The sequence below is a fragment of the Pararge aegeria genome, chromosome 10 (assembly GCF_905163445.1).
Source record: "Pararge aegeria chromosome 10, ilParAegt1.1, whole genome shotgun sequence".
Lineage (NCBI taxonomy): Eukaryota > Metazoa > Arthropoda > Insecta > Lepidoptera > Nymphalidae > Pararge > Pararge aegeria.
Window position 1 is genome coordinate 1,427,704 of NC_053189.1, and position 19,106 is coordinate 1,446,809.

General features: G+C 37.6%; 1 protein-coding gene across 1 annotated transcript; it reads left to right on the top strand.

Moving 5' to 3' along the window:
• Positions 1 to 2,325: 2,325 nt before the first annotated feature.
• LOC120627006 (peroxidase-like) lies at positions 2,326 to 14,980 on the top strand. Its single transcript, XM_039894844.1, has 12 exons — positions 2,326 to 2,474; positions 3,745 to 3,884; positions 5,009 to 5,173; positions 5,982 to 6,169; positions 6,945 to 7,152; positions 7,674 to 7,871; positions 8,834 to 8,978; positions 10,148 to 10,304; positions 11,867 to 12,034; positions 13,048 to 13,246; positions 14,272 to 14,377; positions 14,890 to 14,980. Exons 1-12 carry the CDS (start codon positions 2,326 to 2,328, stop codon positions 14,978 to 14,980), a joined length of 1,914 nt encoding a protein of 637 aa, XP_039750778.1.
• Positions 14,981 to 19,106: the final 4,126 nt, after the last annotated feature.

A 19,106-nucleotide genomic window follows, 5' to 3' on the forward strand; every position in this document is an offset into this window, starting at 1 on the left:
GGATAGGGGTTGGGATAGGGATATTATTAGTGTTGCCCAAATTCAGTCTTGGTCTTGCAGTCTTGGTCTTGTTCTTGCGTTTTTGCAAGACCAAGACCAAGAACAAGACCGCGTATTTTTAGCAAGACCAAGACCAAGACTGACCGTGCAAGACTTGAGCAAGAACAAGACATAGCCTGCAAGACTCTTGCGTCTTGCAGCTAGGACTTAGCGCTATTTCACGGAGTAGTTAGGTGTAACAGTTCGGTGTATAGGTAGGTAGGTACGCTTAGGAATTCTATGAGACGCAAAAAACTATATCAAAGAATATGAAAAACTGGACCTATGCGCATTACGACTAATACCATAAACATAGCGAATAAAAAAATATCTATTAAAATCAAACTGAGTGCATGCATAGTTATGTTTTAACCATCGGCACTTTGATAATGCGGCATCAAAGGTTTTGTACTTACTTCTCAAAGAAATTTGCCGCTTTTCGGAAGTACATGGTTATGATACACGCGCCGGCGGCTTCTTTTGAAATCTAAAACAATCGTTGCCGCCGCGCCGAAATCATAACATTTGACACTATTCATGCAAAATAATTTCGAATTTTAAGAGTACCTACAGGTGTTCCAAAGAATAAATAAGTTTCAGATTGGTGATTTTAGATTGGTGGAGGACGCATGAGACAGAGTATCCGATTTTATCGAAAATGGCCCGTGATTTTCTCTCAATACCTGCAACTTCAGTACCTGCTGAGAGGTTATTTTCTAAAGCATCATTAGTAATTAGAAAACATAGAAATAGGTTAAGTGATAAGTCAGCCAGATGGTTACTTTGTATTAATTCTTGGTCAAAAGAATTGATATAAAGTATCATAACCTAATGATAAAGCTGTTGATTTGTGTTGTATTTTATTTTTTATTCAAATAAATGATAAATCGTAAAACTCTTTTATTAAATTTCTTATAAGTTGAGGGTTCAATCTCTTTCTAGACAGATAAGTATTGTTCTTTAAAATACAGTCAAGTTATTGTAATTAATTTGTTTTTTTACATGTTTTAGCAAATGTAAGCTTATAAATCATAAATGTTTATTAAGAAACAGTTACTTCCATGGAAAACGACATATAGGTCAGTTGATTTTTCGAATTTCTTATCAAATCTTCAGTTATTTATTAATCTGCTTGATCTTTACTATGGCTATGTTAATTCAAGCTCACAATGTTCCAATTCTAATACGTTTTTCTAAGATTTAAAGTAAACTTTAATAAATAGTAATAGACTAATAGGTAATTGCAAGACTTGCAAGACTCTTGCTGCAAGACCAAGACCAAGACCAAGACTGGGAGCGCAAGACCAAGACCAAGACCAAGACCAGGTGTATTGGCGCAAGACCAAGACCAAGACTGGCTAAGTCTCGTCTTGTTCTTGCATTTGGGCAACACTATATTATAATAAAACTTATGATCATCATCACCAATAATAACAACAAAGCATATAACACCTACGCTCGTTTTTCACGCACGTCCGTAGGTTGGCTGGTGGAAAATGCATTAAGTCCGTCTTTTCATTTTAGTTTTTTTATTCATTTAGTATCGTTAAGCCTCAAGTGAGACATTTCCTGCTATCTGCTGAGGACTGCCCTATTTTTCCAATTATATTCACAGATCTTCACGATGTAAATGCCAATCTAAACTAATAATATAAATTTTCCTAGCTCCTATAACTCAAAATATGCCAAGTTTCATTTGAAACCATTAAAACTTTTCGGCGTAATGCGTGGCCGAGATACAGACAGACGGACGAAATTTTTGTTTGGCTCCAGTTTCGATTATAAGATTAAAATTTTATTTAATATCTTCAATGTACAGAATTGGATTGTTATAGTTTTATCAAAAGTATAGATTTAATTAATCAATATAGATAAATTATAGAGAAAATTATATTTGTTTGTTTTTAGTTTATTTAATTTTATTTTGTTATCTACCTAATTTTAAGATCTTTTATTTTTTATGTTCATTCTCATTCATATGTTTTTGTGTAGCGTGTACTCTATATTTTTATTAGTGTTTTACCTACACTTGGAAGAATTATCAAATTTTTATAGATTTAAAATGCATATAAAAAAAGCGCTCAGGCCGCGATTGCCTCCTGATTGAGTCGCAGGTTCAAATCCTGTGGTTCCGAAATTTTTTATATGCATTTTAAATTTATAAAAATGTGTACTCTATACGTTGATTACTATGCGTTGTTTTTTTCTCAAACAAAAGATTTATTACTATTAGAAAACTTTTTTTATGATAATTGTAATTTTCAGAGTTGAGCTGGCAATAAAATCATGATATTAATCAGCAGATATCAATTGTTTTACGCCTTCCTGTTGACTTTAGTTACCGGTACTGCTACTTCAGTATTGTATGACTCATATTCCGGCAAGATTATTACACCGGAACAATATAAAGGCCACGAAAAAGACAACACAACTTTGTGAGTAAATCAATTTTTTTTTTTTTATTTCACGTCGGGGACCCAAATACAATGCCATACTAAACTTTATTTGATGTTAAACTATATAGATTTGGCCCCCTTTCCGCATCTGCGTTTATTAAGGTTTTTTACATATCCTGTGGGAACCTTTTTAACCGACTTTACAAAAATGAGAAGGTTCACAATTCGGTTGATTTTTTTTTTAGTTATCTACCTCAGAACTCAGTCATTTATAAACCGATTTGAACTTTTTTTGTTGTTTGAGACGAAACTTCCCATGTGGGCCCATTATCATCAGGTGAAGATCTGTTGAAAGGAATCCTGGAGAAATCGAGGAAACTCTTATAGGGGCACCCATAGTAATTTGACTAAAGTTTAAAGTGATTTGAGCAGTAGATATTGAAAAGCACCATTTGGTCAAGTGAAACTGATGGTGAAGACCACGGATGGTCACCTACACAATACTAAGTTTTGCACGGGTTAGGATTTGATTATCGGGTACAAATAAAAAGCAAGAAATAAATATTTTCTACAACGTAATAATTTCTACAACATAAATAAATACTTTTAGCTGTGCCAAGTAAAATGTAGAAAATTACTGGTACTTTTCTTGCTACATAAATATAAATAGGAATACCATTTATATGATCTATAATCTATTCATACTAACTTTCTACATTTTATATTGCACCAACTGTGGCAAGTTTTATTATATAAACCGTTGAAACAAGAAATATTTATAATCTTAGTTTCGCCACAGTTTACAAAGCAATTTTCGCACATAATTCCTAATTGATCTATTCATACTAACTTTCTACATTTTATTTGGCACCGACTTAAAAATGTTGTAGAAAATATTTTTTACTTGATTTTTAGTTGTACAACAAAGTCAGTTTTTTTTATCCTTTCCAATCAGTATCCTTTCAAGTAACTCTATACCAAGTCAAGCTGATTGGTTGCTTAGTTATGGCAAATAGGAAGGTCAAACAAACAAACACACTTTGGAATTTATAATATTAGTACGGATTCCTTAATAAGAAACAAATAAACGATAAAATAAAACACTTATCCACTGGATTATTAAATAGTGACAGAAATCATAGCTTAATACTATGTGCGTTTGAATCACTGATACCTAAACTGAGTAAAAACTCGTACTATAGTTATCAGTAGTACAAGTAAGACGAATGCTTATTTTACTGAGATTTTATTAATCAATATTGTATGATGAGGTGTACGAATAAAGAGTATAAATAAATAAATGTTATAGTTGGTGCACCAATAAAATTCAGCCTTGCAATCCTACGGAAGGAAGACGTATTGATGGCTCCTGCAATAACTTAAAGCATCCCACCCGAGGAGCGTCTCATACTCCAGCATACCACGTCCTGCCAGTCGTGTTTGAAGGATGTGAGTACAAAAAACGGAACAACAGATTTTTTTAGTTCTAAAGTTTATTTCGGAGGCCTTTTTTGAAACGTCTTATGACATCACTTCCCGGGAAGTACTAGTAATCATTTCTATAAATTGAAAAGCATATAATTTTTTTTTTTTCTAATTTGAACCTGCGACTCTCTGGCAAATCCAGCCTTAGCGCTTTATCCAATTAAGCTACGGCTCTCCTACAGTCGATGCCGAAATTAGTATATGCCTTTCACATCAGTCTTATAGCGACTGTAGCGTCATCTAGTAGGAAATGTTACAGTTTCAATCTACTTTTTCAAAGGTCCATATTACAATGAGCCACGTTGACAACAAGAGATGACACATTGCTTTTTTTATAATTTTAATTAGTGGTTTTACCTACACTTGGAGGATTATCAAATTTATAAATTGAAAATGCTTAGGATTAAATAACACACAGTACAGAAGTGAAAGTACATGAAGATCCCGGCGACCGCGGATAGGGAGCCACTTAAGCTTCTGACGAAATTCAGATACATGGTCATATTTGCGTAATCCAAATATGAACCGAATAGCTAGATTTTGAAGACGCTCAAGTTTGTTAAGATAGTCCTCGGTCAAATTAAGATAGCTTGCGTCCGCATAGTCGAGAATAGAGAGAAAAAGAGAATGTGCTAACATAACTTTAGTCGGGATTGGAAGAATGGATCGCAGACGGCACAGCGACCTAAAAGTGCCAAAAGTCCCTCTACTCAAATCCCTGACTTGCACAGACCACGATAACTCTTTATCAAGATGCAAGGCAAGGTCCTTTACAGAGGCACAAAACGGAATTGTGACACCATTAAAATCAACACTAGGTAGATTTCCCCAATCAACCCTTGACCGCATACCAGGGTTTCCAATAATAATAGCCTGAGATTTAGCTGGATTAACCTTAAGTCTATACTGCCTGCTCCACTCAAAAATTTCATTAATATCGGTGTTAATAGCAGCAACAGTAGAACCAAGGTTATCAAGGGTTGAATGGCGATAGATTTGGATATCATCTGCATGCATGTAAATAGCAAAGAGTAAGGGAGAAAAGGGGTTTATTCTTTGGAGTCAGTTAAAATAAATTATTATTCCAGATGATAACCCAAGGAAGAGTATCCGCGGAGATGACCTACCCCTAAGTAGAAAAGTTCGCACAACCCTGCTGCTGGAAGGTCGTGTACCAGATCACCAAATCACTCATCTTGTCACCTACTTCTGGGTTTTCATGTCTGCTGATGTCCTGTCTTTTCATGACTCGAGTAAGATATCGCATTAACTGATGTAGCTTGGCACTAACTGATGTACTGGCTAATACATAAATAATATTTGCTCGCGATACTATATCCATATACAGGATTAAATAAAGCTCTTGACCTGTATTTGTATCCGTATCTATATTACACTAAAATTAACAAGTTCTGTAGTTTGATAGTTTGTTAAATGCTCAATATTTTATATAAATACTCTATTGTTAGTAGGTAGGTACTAAAATGAAATCAAACCAGCTCACGCACACAGTAGTTGCTTTATTATTTCAATTACATATTGTGTATTACTACATTTACTTATAACACTTCTAGACTTATTCTAATCAGACAATTTTCCTTCGCCAAGACACTCTTTGAATGCCTCTATGTAGAGACACAGTCAATATATACGCTGATATTTACTGCGGTAGAAACACTGACGTAATATGATATTACATCAGTGGGTACGAAGTTCATTTTGAAAAAACTCTTTGGTGTGGATAAAATATTCCAAATTGCACAGTGCATATTTTCTTTAAATATTTGATTCCTATCTTATGAAAATTAAACTTAGTTTGCTATACTCCGTGATAAACAGGAGAATCTGTGTGGTGTAATATATGATTTTTTCAATCCGTATACTGCACACCAAACAGATCTTCGGCAATGTACCCACTATGCACGTTTCTCTCCGAAACCGGAGCATCGTCAGATGTTGGCTTTACTATTATTAGCGATAAAGCGAAACGCGCGTAGTTACGTGTACCCTACATTGCCTTATGTATATATGCTTATTATTTGAAAATAATTACGGTTTCAGTCAACTATCTTACGTGGAAAACACACTGTTGCGAGGAGCGGGGAAAGACGGATCCAGCGTGTATAAGTATAACGATACCAGACGACGATCCCGTACATCGGTTTACCAGCGAGGGATGTTTAGCCTTAACCCGTCCGTTTACTTTTCAATCGAGTGGCTGCACTGGCTCAAATCACCCACCGGAAAGGGTGAGTTTGTAGAGGCTCTGCGCTTCACAAAAAACTAAAATAAAATGATTCTTGAAATGAACATGGTACTTACTACGTAGTGTCAAAATCCAAAGTCTACACACAAAGTGTCTCCCATATTATGAATAACTAAGATAAGTCATTGGTCCTAATTCAAAGATATATACTAATTATATATACAAGTAATTTAAAAAAGTCTCACGCTTCACGTGGAACTTTATGGAAGGAAAAAAAATTCAAAGTCTAAGTCCATCGGTAAATAAAAACAAGCCAAGTGCGAGTCGGACTCTCGGAAAAACTGCACGAATTTTTCAAAAGTTGATTGGTTTCTTAGGGTGTAAAGGAAGGGCAAACAAACAAACAAACACACTTTCGCATATAAAGGATTCTGTTATTCAGTATTTAAATTCAAAGTCAAAAATATTTTTATTCACGTAGGCCTATAGGTGGCACTTTTGATGCGCACATTACATGCGAAATGTGTACACTGTAGTGAGATGATGGCGATCACCATATTCGTAAACTTACAGCTTAAGGTACGAGGGTTCCGGCTCCCAGCGTTTGTCCACCTCGTTGGAGGCCGACCAACACTGCGTTAACCTGTGTGGGGTCGTCATTCCAGCACCTTGGAACCCCAACGTCCATCGGCTATGTGCCCCGCCAATTTCCACTTCAGCTTTGCGAGTCGCTGAGCTATGTCGGTAACTCTGGCATATATATCTAGGCATATGTTATGTAGTTATTACTTATTTAAACCTTACTTTTTATTTTACAGATTGTAATATCCACTCCAACGTTCGACTTGTCACAACTCTACGGTGATACCCATGAGATTTTGTTGAAAAAACAGTCTTTTAAAGGCGGCTTACTGAAGCACGAAACTGTTGATGGTAGAGTTTGGCCACCTTCGTTTAATAGCTCCGAGAGATTCCGAGTGTGCGTTTTAAATCAACCACCGAAAGAAACGAGGTGTCATGATATAGGTATGATATCAATATTCATAATTCAAAAATTCATCGTTCATGTAGGCCTATCACAGGCGCGTATAAGGTTTTTTTTTATTCCTCTACACGCTAGCCCTTGACTGAAATCTTACCTTCTAAGTTGATAACGGCCTAATCTGTCAATGCCGACGTGTGATAGTATTTTTAGAAGCTCGCTCATCCGCATCAAATGCGAAAACAGCGTCAGTTATAGGCTACATACTGTAGGTTGCACCACCGTCTAAGCCGCACCACCAAGTCCACACCACCTTCTGCAGACCGCATCACCCTCTACGCCGCACCACCCTCTACGCTGCATCACCCTCTACGTCACATAACTCTCTAGCGCGCACTACCCTCTGTAGGCCGTATCACCCTCAAGACCACAAAACCTTCCATGCCGTTCCAGCCTCGAGTCCACACAACCCTCCAGGTCACCTTACTTTTTTTAATGGCTGAAACTGACTTGCACTGATTAGATGATACTTTTTGATTTGGCTGAAAATTTCATTAAATTCCAGGCGAAGAAAGTAACAACGGCATTTTAGGGACGAACCTGTTCACAATTTGGATGTGGCGGCATCACAACCACCTCGCTACAAAGCTGGCCGCTATCAACCCTTGCTGGGATGACGAAAGGCTGTTCTACGCTGCCAGGGAGGTCAACATTGCGACAGCTATGCAGATATTTTTCTATGAACTTCATCCAACAATCCTAGGTAATATTTTTTTATTTGATGTGAAACATCTATAGGCGGAGGGTAAACCTGATTGCTGGCGTGGCGACACAGGCCGTGGCGACGCATCGCCACGCTATATGATTGAACTTTTGTATTTCGTATGTAACAATAAAAATGAATACAAAAAGGAGTGGTTATCCATTTGGTTGTATTTTTTTTTTATTTGTGTAACAAATTTGTAATCAGTATCTGCAATAACTTACAGAAAACAATTTCGATGTTTGACATCTGCCAGGCGTCCCGTGACGGCTCACACATTTTATCCCACCACAAGCTATTTTTATTTATTTATTTAAACTCTTTATTTGTAAACCACTACACAGTTAGGAAAATAAAGGACGAATAGAAACACATAAACTGGAGTTGAATACAAAAGGCGGCCTTAACGCTTAGAAGCAAATACACTTACCACCACGTCCAGATGATACCAGATTGCGGTCAAGTTAGCTCTTAACTGCAATCTCACCTGGCGGTAAGTGATGATGCAGTCTAAATGGTGGAACCTGTAGATGGGCTAACCTGTTAGGGAGTATGGTTCGGTTTGCGACATCGCACCGGAACACTCAATCGCTTAGCGGCACGTCGGTAGGGTGGTAACTAGCCTCGGCCAAAGCCTCCCACGTGACCAGACCAGAGAAAATTCAGAAATTATAAATTCCCAAATTGTCCTGCCAGGAATTGAACCCGGGTCCTCCTACTTAAATTCACAGCCCTCACTGATGCGCCAGGTAGGTCGCCAAAAGATGAATGAAATTCAATTTTGTCTATCGACCAGAGTCGTTAACTTCTGAATTGAGAAACTTAGAAATAAATTGATATCGTCTCCCCAAAAATTATTGTGTCGGATAGCATTTTAATATTTTGCGATCGTTATTTTACTGACGTACTGAAATTCTTGTAGTTTGCCTTCTTTTTTTTAATAAGTTGTTTCATTTTCGTAGGTAAAGAAAACCTTATCCAGGAGGGCGTTCTGTCTGCAACTTCAGGTTTTAGAGACATCTATAATGAAGATGTTTTACCTCAAGTGTCTTTAGAATATGGGTTCTCTCTGCGCTGGACTCACACTATCCAAGAAGGAATAGCAAAGTGAGTAACCGATACTTACAGTTACTTATTTACGTTATCTTTTACGCCTCGATGCTCTCGGGGCTAGCATTTCTTATGATTACTGGGTCAGGCCTTAAAATCATTCGGTACTCGTTTTTTGGCCAAGTCAACTAAGTCCAAATTGGCACAGTTCAACCAGTGCCCTGTAGAGCACGTTAAGCTGACAATATCAGCACTTAAATGTTACGATTTTGGTCAGGGTTTAAAACGATCTGCAAGAAGCATGAAAATTGAGCCAAGCGTTTTGTTTCCAGGTTGTCACTTCTTAAAGGAGTCGAATATTGAATATTGTGCCTTAAAGATAGCACGAAAAAGGCCGCCATTTATACATGTACCTATTCTTAATTAGATCAGGTTATACAAACTGATGAATATATAATTATATATATATACTTTTTTTTATTCCACTACAGGTTAGCCCTTGACTGGAATCTCACCTGATAGTAATTGATGATGCAGTCCAAGATGGTAGCGGGCTAACCTGTTAGGGAGAATGGCAGTCATACCCCCTAATCCGTTTTTAGGCGAAATCGCACCGGAACACTAAATCGCTTAGCGGCACATCTTTGTCGATCGGCTTTTAATTTCCTACTCCAAACTATCGATAAGTCTGCCTATACTTACTTTAAAGCATCAGTCTACCACGCTGGCCCAGAGCGGATTAGTGGACTCCGCACACCTTTGAAAACATTATGAGAGAACTCTCAGGCATGCAGGTTTCCCCACGATGTTTTCCTTAACCGTTAAACCAAGTGATATTTGAAACGCACATAACTTAGAAAAGTTACAGCTGCGTGCTGGGACTCGAATTCTGCCCCCCGAAAGTACAGTCGAAGATCACTGGCCTATCAACGCTATTGGATTATGGCTTCTTATTATTGACATTTTGCCGTGTGGTGACGGCATATAAGAATACAGTTGTCAAAATTCCTCCTTTCCCCTCGGTTGTCGTACGAGGCAACTAAGGGATAATAACTGAGACACTACAACTGTGCTACTACAACTACCCAGCGTGATGATTACGGGCCAACCCTTCCGTTAGGTCCTTTAGTCCAGCAGTGGACTGTTATAGGCTACTGATGATTTCTTAAATCTGCCGTAGAGTAGTCTCTTATAGGATGCATTATAATGTGTAAACGCTTCTATAGAATGTACGACGCGAATGGCAACTACTTGCAAAGCATGCGGATAGCCAACCTGACTACGCGGACGGGATACCTCGCGGTGGATGACCACCTGGACCAGCTCACGCAGGGTGCATTCAGACAAGCTGCTGGGAACATCGACAGCGCCGTGGATCCAGATGTATGTGACATTACCGATTATTTTGACGGCGGATTGGCGCAGTGGGCAGCGACCCTGCTTTCTGAGGCTGTGGGTTCGATTCCCGCAACTGGAAAATATTTGTGTGATGAACATGACAGTTTTTCAGTATCTGGGTGTTTATATGTATGTTTAAGTATTTATGTATATCATTCATTAAAAAATATTCATCAGTGAACTCAGTACCTATAACACAAGCTACGCTTACTTTGGGGCTAGATGGCGATGTGTGTAATGTCGTAGTATATTTTATTTTATTTTATTTAATTACCGGCTTCCTGATATGACACATCTCTTCTCTCAAAAGGGCTAGCACAGGCAGGAGACAAAAATTATATCCCCCAATTATATCCCCTGACAAAGCACGGGAATATGAAATAGGAGAATTTTACCCCCGTTTATTATTACACATTAGGATGTTATTTGTACGCCAGTGCTTTGAGAGTTGATAAAGCTGTGGGAGAAGATAATTTTTTGTTCTTTCCCCGGGGGTATAATTGTCTCCTGCCCATGCTAGCCGTGCCGATTGAGAATGGATTAGGATGGTCATGACCATGGGGTCCACCACGATGACCAAGTGTGGATTGGTATTGTGGGAGGTCATAGTGGAAGGAGACCCATGCCCTTTAGTGGGCCGTTAATGGGTTGATATGATGATCACGATGAAGACGGCAGAGCCACTTGCTAGATGGAACTTTATTATTTTTGAATAACTATTAACGGGCACAAATGAATGAATATCAAAGGATATACCTACACGACATTATAATACCATAGTTAGCTGTAGTGGTACTGTATCATACAGTACTAGGTTCGTCATATTACATACGGTATGTAACATGACAACCTTCCTGGTGCATTGGTAAGCGATGTGGACAAGGAGGTCCGATCCCAGACGGGAATTTATAATATCCGAATTTCCTCTGGTCTGGTCTGAGGCTGCGGCCCAGCCCACCGATTGTGGGTGCCATACCCAAAACAGGTTAGCCCGAATCTTAGGCTGAATCTCTTACCACTAGGTGAGATTGTAGCTAAAGCCTTACTTTGTTTGTTTGTTTGAAAACTTTATTGTACACACACATTTTATACAAAGTAAACACATATACAGAGGAAACTAAGAATATAAAAAAGGCGTGCAAAGACGGTCTTATCGCTTCAGATATCTCTTCCAGACAACCTTTGACGTTAGCTTGTAGTGGAATAAAAAAATAATCCAATACTTCGCGATAGTGATAAGCAATTTTTTATAAATTTAAAATGCATATAAAAATGACTAGATGACGCTACAGTCGCTATAAGACTTATGTGAAAGGCATATACTTATTTCGGCATCGACGGTAGGAGAGCCGTAGTTTAATTGGAGAAAGTGAGCGCTTTGCCATAGAGTCGCAGGTTCAAATCCTGTCGGTTCCGAAAATTTTTATATGCATTTTAAATTTATAAAAAATTGATAATTCCTCCAAGTGTAGGTAAAAACACTACTAAAAATTATAATGATAAGCAACGCGAATATCCTCTTCACGCAATAACGATATTTGTTTTAGATGGCAGAATCCGGACTGGGTCCACTACTGCGGCTAACGGACCTGCCTGCCAGTGATTTACAAAAAAATAGATACCTCGGAATCGCACCGTACGTTCAATATAGAAAGTTTTGTTTTGGAGAAGTTATAAACACATTTGACGAATTGGTGCATGCTATCGATTCAGAGGTACGATCACATTTTTTACTTCATAATACTCCATAACTGTTCGTAAGTGACTACTGTATCCAAAAAATATCTTACTACTTTTGCAGAACTTATAGATTTTTTGGTTAAAAATTGCAAATTACATTTTAAACAAATATTTCCCACGAAAACGCTCGCCGGTTGTCATGGCCGCACTCCTGACTATACAGACTTGTTCCATAGCTAACCATTATTGTTTTTGGTTTTCATACCAAAAAACTCAGCAACTGATAGTTTGAAATAACAATACCTATACTTAAGATACGCAGAGATATTCGAAATTGAAGGGGTGCAAAATTATGTTTATATAGACGTGACGTCATCATTTGGAATTCGGCGATTCGCCTGACATGGCGGATTGCTAGATTACGCAATTTTATTTTATTTACATGAATACACTCATCGTTAGACAAATACAATACAGTATTTATCTAATGATGTATGTATTCATTTCGCGATTCTTTGTTACGTTCATAATTCCTATTACCGTTCTAACTATGATAATTTTCATATATTTATGACGGTTACATATTTTGCTAACCAATACATACTAATATTACTTTAGCAAAAGTGTGTCTGTTTGTTAGATTGTTTGTTTTTTTTTACCTATTTTCTGGCCAAATTAACACACATGTAGCTTTCATGCTGGATACATAGAATAATATTATTCCCGGAAAAGCTGCTACAATAGTATTTGTTACCCGTAGCTTGACCGCTTTACTTATTCCAGGAAATTTCGAATAAATTAATTTGCATCCTAGAGACAGCAATAGGACACTTTATACACTTTATCCCGCGAAAATATAGGGTTCCTGCAGGGCTTTTGAAAACCTAATACCTAAAATAGATGCGGAAGAAGTCGCAGGAAGTAGCTAGTTAGCTGCTTATTATATAGGTGGACATAATTTATTAAAGCTCACTGGAGTGCGTTTTCTTATTCATAATGGAACCTCCTTCACTTTGCTTTCGTGACGTGCTAAAATGAATTGTTTCAGAAAATAGAGCTGCTAAAAGAGTTATACTCTGATGTGAAAGACATAGATCTGATGGCAGGGATTTGGGTGGAGAGAGCGATTTCAGATGGTCGCGCGCCTGCTACTTTTTACTGCTTGATGGTGGACCAGCTACTACGAACGATAGTCAGCGACAGGCATTGGTACGAGCGGCCCAACCGGCCGAACGCTTTCACTATCGGTAAGGGTCCAGAAAGTATTTAATAGTATCAGCACGGAGTTAATCAATTCGCACCGTCTACCCCTCCGCCTGGAGAGGCATACGCATGGGGGTGTTTTGGTTATCACCCCATGTTTACCGATCCATTGCCGGCCCCTACAGGGCTCGGATCTCCTCCCAGAAAGAAAAGGCTGTAGTCCACAACGCTGGCCTAGTGCGGTTTGGTAGACTTGAAGGTTTAATAATGATTAGATATTGCTAATAGCTATGCTCTCCAAAAATATAAAGAAGAAGAAACACTTTATTGCACGTATAACATACAAAGTAAAGAGTATACAGTACACAATGTAGACATGCAAAGGCGGCCTTATTGCTGGAAGCAATCTCTTACAGGCAACCTTTGTAGATAGGACTTATAGCCAGAGAACGAGATAGTGTTGATATATACATAATGTATAGATACAAATACATAGATAATTTAAATAAATATACGTAATATATAAATATAAAATATACATAAAATATATCAATATATAACATACATAATATATATAAGTAGATTTTCATACATAATTTAAAACAATAATAAAGAGTCTACTTCAAATGCCATCATACAAAAAGAACAAGTAGTCCTTCAGAAGACTCTTAAATATCGGAAGGGAATTACTTCTACGGATTTCAGCAGGCAGATTGTTCCAGAGCATAATTGCCTTAAAGGTGAAAGAATTACCAAAGAACTTCGTTTTACAAAATAGGAGTACCAGACGGTTGCCAAGGCCGGATCGAAGGTTGGAATGAGAACAAGAGTCAGAAATAAAGCGAAAACGATGGCTATAAGATGTTTATTTTTCTGATTCTAAAGTTGCCTGCAGGGCTAGCACGGGCAGGAGACTAAAAATTTTTCTGTAATGTGCAGGCAGAGATCGCTAAGCGGTAGGGCTGCTTTTTGTATTCCGCTTCTATTTTTATATTCTGTTTTCTTGTATATATCTTTAACTTTATTCGATGAAAAAATATAGTTATTTAAAAAGTTTTATTTATTCCAGATCAGTTACAAGAAATAAGGAATGCCAGTATAGCACGACTTATGTGTGACGTTGGGGATAAGGTGACCAAAATACAGCCAAGAGCCTTTTTGATACCAGGACCTGGGTAAGTTCAAATTTAGGTTGTCTATTCTTTATATATATATATTTCTTGTGTGCGTGTGTATGTCACTGAACTCCTCCTAAACGGCTGGACCGATTTGTACGAATTTTTTTGTATGCGTTTGGGTGGCACCCTGGATGGTTTAGATTCACAAATCAGCCCGACAGATGGCGCTGGGGTCCGCAAGTCTATCTATAATAGTCATCTACAATCTAAATAGGTCCTTAGTAGAAATATACACTTTCCGCTGTCTTTTGCTGCCATCAATAATTTATAGAATAGAACAGAATTAACGAAGTGTTGTAACTTCATGTGAGTAGGGCCAACCGTTTGCCACTATCTGGCATGCAATTTACTTATATACCTACATTTACTATATATTATGGAAATTGCCGAAGATCTGTTTGGTGTGGAGTATAAGGAATAAAGAAATTATAAATTACACCATACAGATTCGAGCTTTTCGCGGAGTATAGCAAATTAAGCTTAATTTTCATAATAATTTTTATTTTCAGAAACGAAATAGTAAGCTGCGCCAAAATTCCGAGAATCAATTTGGAAGCGTGGACAGATGACCAATGTATATTTCCGCACGTGCCTACTTAAGATTTTTTGCATTGAACGGAAACTTTATCTTTTTATTTATTTTTTATTGATAATGTTACAATAATATTTATAACTAAACTAATAAAGTCATGCCAATGGTGCAGAGAATGCTGGCTGCATTTCCGCGCTGAATGAGCCACTCCTTCTGCCACTTAACACTTATCATTATTGGAATGTATTAATAAAAATATTTCATATTTATTATCCTTAAAAAACAATTGTAACTGATCCATTAAACCAAAACTGTGAACTGGACACATCTACTACAGAAAATAATTTAAACTTATTAGAAAATCAGGGTAATTTCAACTGAGAACAGCATCGAACAACAATAGTAACCGGAACATAGCAATGGTGTTTTTTTTAATTCCTCTACAAGATAGCCCCTTACTGCTGGGTTTTTTTTTAATTCTACTACAAGATAGCCCCGGACTGTTATCTCACCTCCTGAGAGTGAGTAGAGTAAGAGATGATGCAATTGGTAACCGGTTAACCTGTTAGGGTTATGACAGTGGAACACGAAATCGCTTAGTGTTTCGTCTTTGTCGGTAGGGTGGTACGACCAAGGCCTCCCGCCAGCCAAAAAAACGAATTGTTACCGTACAACCGTCGGTAGATCCCACTTCTGAAATAAAACATGCGCTATTTTATTAAAATACAGCGAACCCTCAGAGCAACATTTATTTGATTGGGCTCGATTGGTCGTCACATACTAAACACTTATCAATGTATTAAACAGTTGTTTCGGATTATAATTATAAGAAAGAAGACAACAATTCGGCACTCGTAGGTATTAAACATAGCAGACTATATCATAATATTTATAGTCCTATATTTGTATAACTAACTGATTAGTTTTTTGTATGCTTGTTGAATATCTTATGAACTTCGCAACGGATTTTAATGCAGTTTTTAGCAATGGATAGATTGATTCAAGAGTTTATATGTCGTAAACTTTTTTATTCCTAATAATATAGCCGGACAATTCCGAAAAATTACATTTATACGAAAACATAGAACCAAAACGGTTATTTTTCTCTAAAGATTATAATAAACCTGCGTTACCAGAGAGGGCACGAGTCAAAGGTGATATAGTGCGCCCCCCAAATTATCTCGGAATCACCACCGCCGGGAGCGCTCAAAGTAAACTAATTACTTACTTGGAACTGCCCTATCTTCTAACACGAAACCAAATAGTCAAGGAGAATATCCTTATGAGCTCAGGAAAAAAAAACATTTATTGGTTAAAATTAGACACTATAACAGGATCTTCGCCTTAAAGAAGCGTTAGGTTACTTAAGCTACACTTACTAAGAGATCTATGGGAAATGGACAATTTATAATTTATTCTTTGATAGGAATCATTATAGTACTTTATGCATTAAGTATGGTAATTTGCATTTTACAGCAGAGTCGGTATTAGGCGCGTGAGCGAAAAGCGGACGCGCTAAGTAAGCCGCGAGCGTAACAAGTAATGTACTACACGCATTTCATACGATTTTTATCATACTTGTGAGGAAAAAAAACAGGATCAACTTTTAAATACGTTCTCAAATAAAAACTGACCCATTTTTGCTGTTTTTCCACTTTGTGACAGTTTCGTAGACCACTCTGTAGATTTTGGTTGAAACAGGTTATTTACTCGCGAAAATAATAACAAAATATAACAAAATATTAATTACAGAAAACGGTACGACTACCAATTTAAACCGTTACACAGGCAGCATCGTTCACTGCATACAGTCTATAGGTATTAAAAATATAATAAAGGGAATATTTTCGTATTTAAAAAGTATTGGGAATTTAATAAAATTAAACGTTCATGTTTCATTATTGAGAAGTAAAAATATTTGTTCATTTAAGAAAATGGCTACTAGTTTTATCCGCATTAAATTCATTATTAATTGCTAGTTAAAAAAAAAGAATCTGTAAGTGCTGGCTAAATTAAAAATGGTCCTTTCTTCATAAATAGGACTTGCAGTGAGTACAAACTAAAGTTAATCGGGTCATCATTAATAAATCACAAGTACGGTAATTTTAAATAAAACACAAGTGTCTAATATTTTGGATTATTTGATTATTACACTTATATCGATGTAATAAGATCCACGTTACGAGCAAGTGGGATGAAAAGTAAGTAACACTATCCGCACTTGGCCAGTGTGGTGATTGACTATCTAAACCAAACTTCTCCTGCTGAGAAGAGACTCTGTAATAAGCTGAGTTGGGTAGACAATGATAAGGAGAACTTTAGCTTAGCTCTTAGCCTAAACTGGCCGTAACTAATTTATGCTACGATTAGTCTAGAGCCCACTTTATTGGGAACTTCCCTTCGGCAGTTTGATCCTTGGGGACACTTGACCTTGTAGGGGGGTCAAGTTTTTCACATTACTGCCTTCAAGGTTAATGAGCTCTCGTTATATGTCGTTTACAAGACCTTCATTGTACACGAAGATTGCCAGCTACCGAATGCCGTCCATTTTAATTAAAGCTTTTGTATTTTTTGTGATCAGGGTCTAGGGATTCGTCCATTTTAATTAAAGCTTTTGTATTTTTTGTGATCAGGGTCTAGGGATTCTTTAACACGCTCTTATAAGTACTCACATTCATCATATCTCTTTTGGGTTGCTTGGTACTTGTTCTATATTTTTTCATATAAAATTTAATTCACTTTGAAATGAAAAGTTACAGCCTTTGTAATATAGGTACTGTAGTATCAAAGGTGCCAATAAGGATTGCATTTGGCACAAGGCTTCCGACGACTATCGCAGCAGCTTTTCAGGCTGCACGTGTTTGAGGTAACTGTTAACTCGAGAAGAAGAAGAATAATAAAACTCCTGCGCAGTTTCAAGTTTCCAATTTCATAGATAAAATATAAGCAAGAAGGTCTCATATCTCCACTGTTTAGCTTCAAATGAGAGAGTTACACGTATAAGCGCTTTGGGGGGGGGGGGGGGGGGGGGGGGGTTTGATACCATCTATTCCACCCCAAACGTCAACCTCACCTGCTCGTGGTGCCCCCTGCTAGATAACGAACGAGGCTTTGGCGACCGAGCAATGGCGGTATATCCATACTCCTACCCAGTAAACTGAGGGAAAGAGGCAACAGCGGCCTTAGGGTTTTAAATGGTCCTTCAAAATGTCTGGTGCAGGCAAGTGGAAAGTTTAGCGCTTTAGTTCTTTGCGAAATAAATGCTTTTTAGTTCCTATTTATTTATAGTAATACTTAATGGTAATTGTATCGCATATAAATAAAGCAACACTTCGTATCGGCAACGAACACGTCCTACGAATCCTGCACTGTATCCATAAACCTGAGGCGTTATTAAGCCTCACACGCCTATGACACTGGTAACCATGTCCGTCGGAACAGAACACAGCAATGGCAGCTGGTAAGGTGGCAAAAATAAGCAAACGTTAGTACCTACTCTTACGTGGTGCGTTTACCGTACTTGTTCGTCGCCAACTTTTATCCTCATGCCCATAACGCATTCAAACTAGAGCTTGGCGAGTTTGCGAACTTCATGGACTGAAATTTACGTGAAATTCATGACAGGGTGAACGCCAACGTTCCGACAATTAATCACTGTCAGCGGGAAATTAATATGGGGCTTATATGGAGCAACGTCGAGCTCGACAGGGGTCCAGCTCTCATATGCTGCAACTAGCTTTAACGGCCTGACATCGCTCGGATGGCTAAGTTAAGGCCAATTAAAATTAACCTTACAATTTGGATTCTTGTGTTAAACTTTTTAGCAAACTGTATCTTTCTATACAGAGAAACTATAGTTAAATTAGTCTTTTTAATTCATGGTATACATATCTAAGATTAGCCAGCCTATTGGGGCTAATGGTTAGGGCTCCTGGCTGGCTTTTTGAGAAGGGCCAAGTTGTATCCCCGTCTTGCACCTCCAACTTTTTAGAGCTATGTGCGTTTTTAGTTTATGCTTTTAAATATCACATGCTTTAACAATGAATGAAAACATCGTTAGCAAACCTGGGTACCTGAGAGTTCTTCATGTTCTTAAAGACGTGTCAAGTCTACCAATTGTGGATTGGTAGACTTGACTCGGCCAGCGTAGTGAACTACGGTCTAAAAACTTCTCTTTCTTACCCGTACCCAGCA